This window comes from Triticum aestivum, chromosome 5B (assembly GCF_018294505.1).
Source record: "Triticum aestivum cultivar Chinese Spring chromosome 5B, IWGSC CS RefSeq v2.1, whole genome shotgun sequence".
NCBI lineage: Eukaryota > Viridiplantae > Streptophyta > Magnoliopsida > Poales > Poaceae > Triticum > Triticum aestivum.
In genome coordinates this window covers 472,956,800-472,961,499 of record NC_057807.1, presented here as the reverse complement: position 1 = coordinate 472,961,499, position 4,700 = coordinate 472,956,800, and the positions used below count along the sequence as shown (strand labels likewise).

The following is a 4,700-nucleotide window of genomic DNA, read 5'->3' as shown; positions in this document are numbered from 1 at the left end:
GGCCAGAATTAATCAAATCCGTATAAAAAGATTTCACAGTAAATATCCCATTTTTAGTTAACTTCCACTGTGTTGAGTCCAGCATGTCGGAGAGTCGAACTTCAATCAATCTCCGAACCAAGTGCATCCAGACTGTCTATCTCTCACCCACTAACGTACGTCTGAACTGGATGTTCAAGGGGATAGTTTGAAGGACGATACCTACATAATCCTTCTTACGTTGCATAATATTGTAGAGGGTAGGATATTGTAAGGCCAGAGGCATCCCTCCTAACCACGTATCCTCCCAAAATCTTGTTGACATCCCGTTGCCAACCAAGAATTTGACCATACGAAAGAACATGTCCTTCGTTCTCATAAGTCCCTTCCAGAACGGCGATTCAGCAGGTCTGATGGTAGCCTGGGCTAGCGTTTTCGAGTACAAATACTTATTGCGCAGGATTTGAGATCACATGCCCTCCGGCTCTGTCTCTAACCTGTATAACCATTTGCTCATAAGGCATTTATTCTTAATTTCTAAGTTCAATACCGAGGCCCCCTTGGTCTTTAGGTCGACACAGGATATCCCATCGCGCGAGACGGTATTTCCTCTTGGCCTCATCAGACTGCCAAAAGAAACGAGATCTAAAGAAATCAAGTCGCTTTCGGACCCCCCTTCACTCCTTGGTGGCCCCATGCACGGGATTCGCCACTAATTGATGCACGTCTCCATCCCTCCGAAGCACATCCCCTTGCTGGTCGCCGGTGCCTCCATCCCCAGCACTCCCAGCTGACGCTGTAGGTCGTCACCACCATCCCTTCAAAGAATACTGTCACCATGGTCGCCGTCGCCTCCATCTCCCGCACGGTCGGCCGCTGCTGCAGGTTGGGGAGACCGAGGGCGATGTGCAGCCGGAGTTTCATCTATTCGTTTACTATCTTTTTCAAGAAAGCGGAGTGCATATATTTGTTTGTTTTTACTGTATGTAGGGCTTTGAGATGAATACGAGACCCCTTCAGAAGGTGAATGGCAGAAATATCAGCTTTCTTGTGCTCTGATGATCACCATCAACACTATCACATTGCCGCTGATAATTAATTGTGTGTTTTTAAGTATGAGTGATTTATGTTGTGAGTATGCAATACAAGAGATGGGCACGGCGAGACATACACGCCATACATATGCCATGAAGATCTTACCGGACCTGGGCATATCCATCAACGACATTGACAATGAGCAGTACTCTATCTAGCTAAAAAGACCTTTCTCCCAGGTTTAAAATCTATAGAAGAGTTTTCCTCCGGAATTTCTTTATTAAATGTTCAAATGCAAATCACTTAACAATGCAAGTGCTTTACGGATAGATGAGTTGCAAAAATATGAACATTGTTAACCAAAAGAATGCAGTGCTGCACCTTCTTATTAGACTTTCACCATCAAATGCAGTTCCTAACGCTAATTGCCATGCCATCACTTATTCTGTAATTAGACTATGGCACTAATCCTAACGTTTATAAATAGGAGAGAAAAAATTTCCACAGAACTTCGGCGATGTGTTTCTTGCAAAAACAAAAAAAAGTTGAAAATGTGGAGCCAGCTCTGTACCATCCTTACTCAATTGTTCTCAACTTCTGGCTCAACCGACCGCCAATACAAAATCAATGGTTGTGTTGGAGCATGGAGATTATGACATATTTGATAATTTAATTTTTTAATTCATAGCAACGCACATGTATTATAGTGGATGACGAACAAAGAATAAGAGTGAATTTATCTTTCCGGTAATAAAGAATCGTCTATGTTGTTTAAAATAATGACATCAGATGTGGATGATGTTTCACATAATTATTGATTTCCCGTTGCAACGCACGGTCATTTTGCCAGTATATGAAAAAATATTGACTTTTGTCATACCAAATAAATACATTATGAAAATATATTTCATAATGTACTTGTTCATATTGTAGATGTTGATATTTTCTATAAACCTAGTCAAATTTATGATTGACTGTTTTTTTGCGAGAAGAAAGGAAGTTTTATTCCACAACGAGAGGGTTACAATCATGAAACAACAAGTCCTCACCCCATGGAGGAATCGAGTTCAACCATACAACAGTACAAACTTCAGTGCGACTATAATATGCCAATTGATGTACTATCCTATTTTGATATGTGCTAACCTTTAGAGGAAAAAACTTTCTGACTACCATATGAGCTTTAATCTCAGCAGTTAGATGACCATAGGCCGACCTGGAGAGATTGTCGCTCGAGAGATTGCGAGAGCATTTGAAGAATCTGATTGAAAAATATATATTATGATTGACTTGGACATAGAAGCATGTAAAGGTACCTGTATAAAAATCTATAGACGTATCTGGCAGTTGTAGCATATATAATTCACAAACATGGACTCTCTTAACCTCAACTGCCCAACGTCTAAAAATCGTTTAGAAAAAAGGTCTAAAAATCATGTTTTAAATGTTGACTGAATCGGTAGATAAAGCCTACTATATTCTGATATTTTCCTTCTCGTCTACTCCACGATCACGTGTGGGCCATAGCTATCGAAAACATCCTGACTTTTCTGGGAAAAAAGAATGTTTTGTGTCGTCCCTGCCTGCATGGAGCCAGTTACGCAATTATATGAGATTTTATTGATCAGTTTCCTTCCATATACTCCGGCGGTTGGGCTTAGGCACGCACACGCCGATTCATATCCATCTCGCCGACGAAATCGACCAAACCCTAGCTATTGGCATATCGATGTCGCACAACATTTTCCCCTGGCTCGCCGTGCCGCCGCCGGCCCCGGCCCCGGCCCCGGTTGCCGCGTACTACCAAGACGACGAGCCGGTGGAGGACAAGAAACCCCTGGCGAACAACGGCCGGGGGTTGGTCCTCAAGACCCACTGCGAGTTCCCGGCCATCGGAAGGGGCACGTCCAGGGACAAGTTCGCGGTGCTCGTCCACGCCAAGGCGCCCGCCGACGTGGCGCGCGCGCCGCTCGACCTCGTCACCGTGCTCGATGTCAGCGGCAGCATGAATGGCGAAAAGCTGGCGCTGCTGAAACAGGCCATGGGCTTCGTCATCGATCAGCTCGGCCCCGCCGATCGCCTCTCCGTCGTGTTCTTCTCGGATCGGGCGGGCCGCCTGACCCGCCTCGCGCGCATGTCGGGCGCCGGCAAGGCCTCGGCTAAGCTTGCCGTGGAGTCCCTTGTTGCCTTAGCGGGCACGAACATCCGCGAGGGCCTCCATGTGGGCGCCCAGGTGCTCGTCGGCCGCCGCCACAAGAACTCCGTCGCCAGCATGATCCTTCTCTCCGACGGCCAGGACTCGTATGTCAGGGGCAACTACATGGACCTTGTGCCACCCTCGTTCAAGGACGCTGGGAGCCGGCCCGGGCCGATCCACACGTTCGGCTTCGGCGCCACCCACGACGCCGCGGCATTGCACACCGTCGCGGAGGCCACGGGCGGCACCTTCTCCTTCGTCGGGAACCAGGCGGCTATCCAGAACTCGTTTGCACAGTGCATCGGCGGGCTTCTGTCGGTCGCCGTGTAGGAGGCGCGCATCGCCGTCACGTGCCTGCACCGAGGCGTGCACGTCCAGGAAGTCAAGTCCGGCTGCTACAGCAACCACGTGGACGCCGACGGCCGCGCTGCCTCCATCGACGTCGGAGAGCTCTATGACGACGAGGAGAGGCGCTTCTTGGTGCTTGTGTACGTGCCGAGAGCCCGGCCCACGGAGTCGGTCACCCGCCTGGTCAAGGTGACCTGCGCCTACAAGGACGCCGCGACAGGGCAGGCCGCCAACGCAGCCGCACCCGCGGCGGTGATCCAGAGGCCGCTGGAGCTGACGGACCTGCCGCCTCCGTGCATGGAGGTGGAGCGGGAGCGCGTGCGCCTCGCCGCGACCCAGGACATCGCGGCCGCACGGGATGCCGCTGAAGGCGGGCAACACGCCGGGGCTGCGCGGATACTGGACTCCCGGCTGAAGGCCGTGGAGCGGTCGGCGCCCGGGATGGCGGGAGATGATCCCACGTGTGAGGCGATCAAGGAGGAGCTGCGCGACCTTAGCGCCCGCGTGGGCGACCGGCGGGAGTACCAGCAGACGGGGCGCGCGACCCTTCTGGCCGGCATGAGCTCGCACTCGCAGCAGCGAGCCTCGGCGGTGGAGCTGCAGTCGGCGAGCAAGCCCCGGGCGTACCTGACCCCCAAGATGGAGGAGATGGTGGAGACGTCGCGTGAGCAGAGCAGGAAGCGTGGCAACAGCAGCGGATCCACCCAGCAGCTTAATAAACACATCAAGCAAGACCTGATCGACGGCTAATTTCTCTGCCTGGTGAAACCTGGTCAAACAAGAGGCAGGTTGATTATATTATGTTATGGCCTTTTATTATTCCGAAGTCTGAACAATTTATATATGAGTAATTGTCGGTCCTCCTCTTCTATGCGTGTGTGTAAAAATACATTAAAAAAACCAAGTTTCCCTTTTCTTGCGATTTTTATGGTTCTACTTTTTTTGAGTGGATTTTTTCATGCTGCTATGCCTGCATTTGTGTTATCATTAATGACATCAAATATAAAGAACAATTTTCAGTAACCAAAAATAGTGCTCTAAAAAATTTCAACTACCCCCTCCGTCTCTAAATATAAGACCTTTTAGAGTTTCGATATTAACTACATAAAGATATATATAGACGTACTCCCTCTATCCTAAA

General features: G+C 49.4%; 1 protein-coding gene across 1 annotated transcript; it reads left to right on the top strand.

The window, feature by feature from the left end:
* Positions 1-2,610: 2,610 nt before the first annotated feature.
* On the top strand, positions 2,611-4,481 carry LOC123116492 (E3 ubiquitin-protein ligase WAV3). Its single transcript, XM_044537445.1, has one exon. It carries the CDS (start codon positions 2,744-2,746, stop codon positions 3,539-3,541), a length of 798 nt encoding a protein of 265 aa, XP_044393380.1. The 5' UTR covers positions 2,611-2,743; the 3' UTR covers positions 3,542-4,481.
* Positions 4,482-4,700: the final 219 nt, after the last annotated feature.

Excerpts from the sequence above, each read along its gene's own strand:
- LOC123116492 (XM_044537445.1), top strand. The coding sequence starts at position 2,744 with ATGTCGCACAACATTTTCCCCTGGCTCGCCGTGCCGCCGCCGGCCCCG.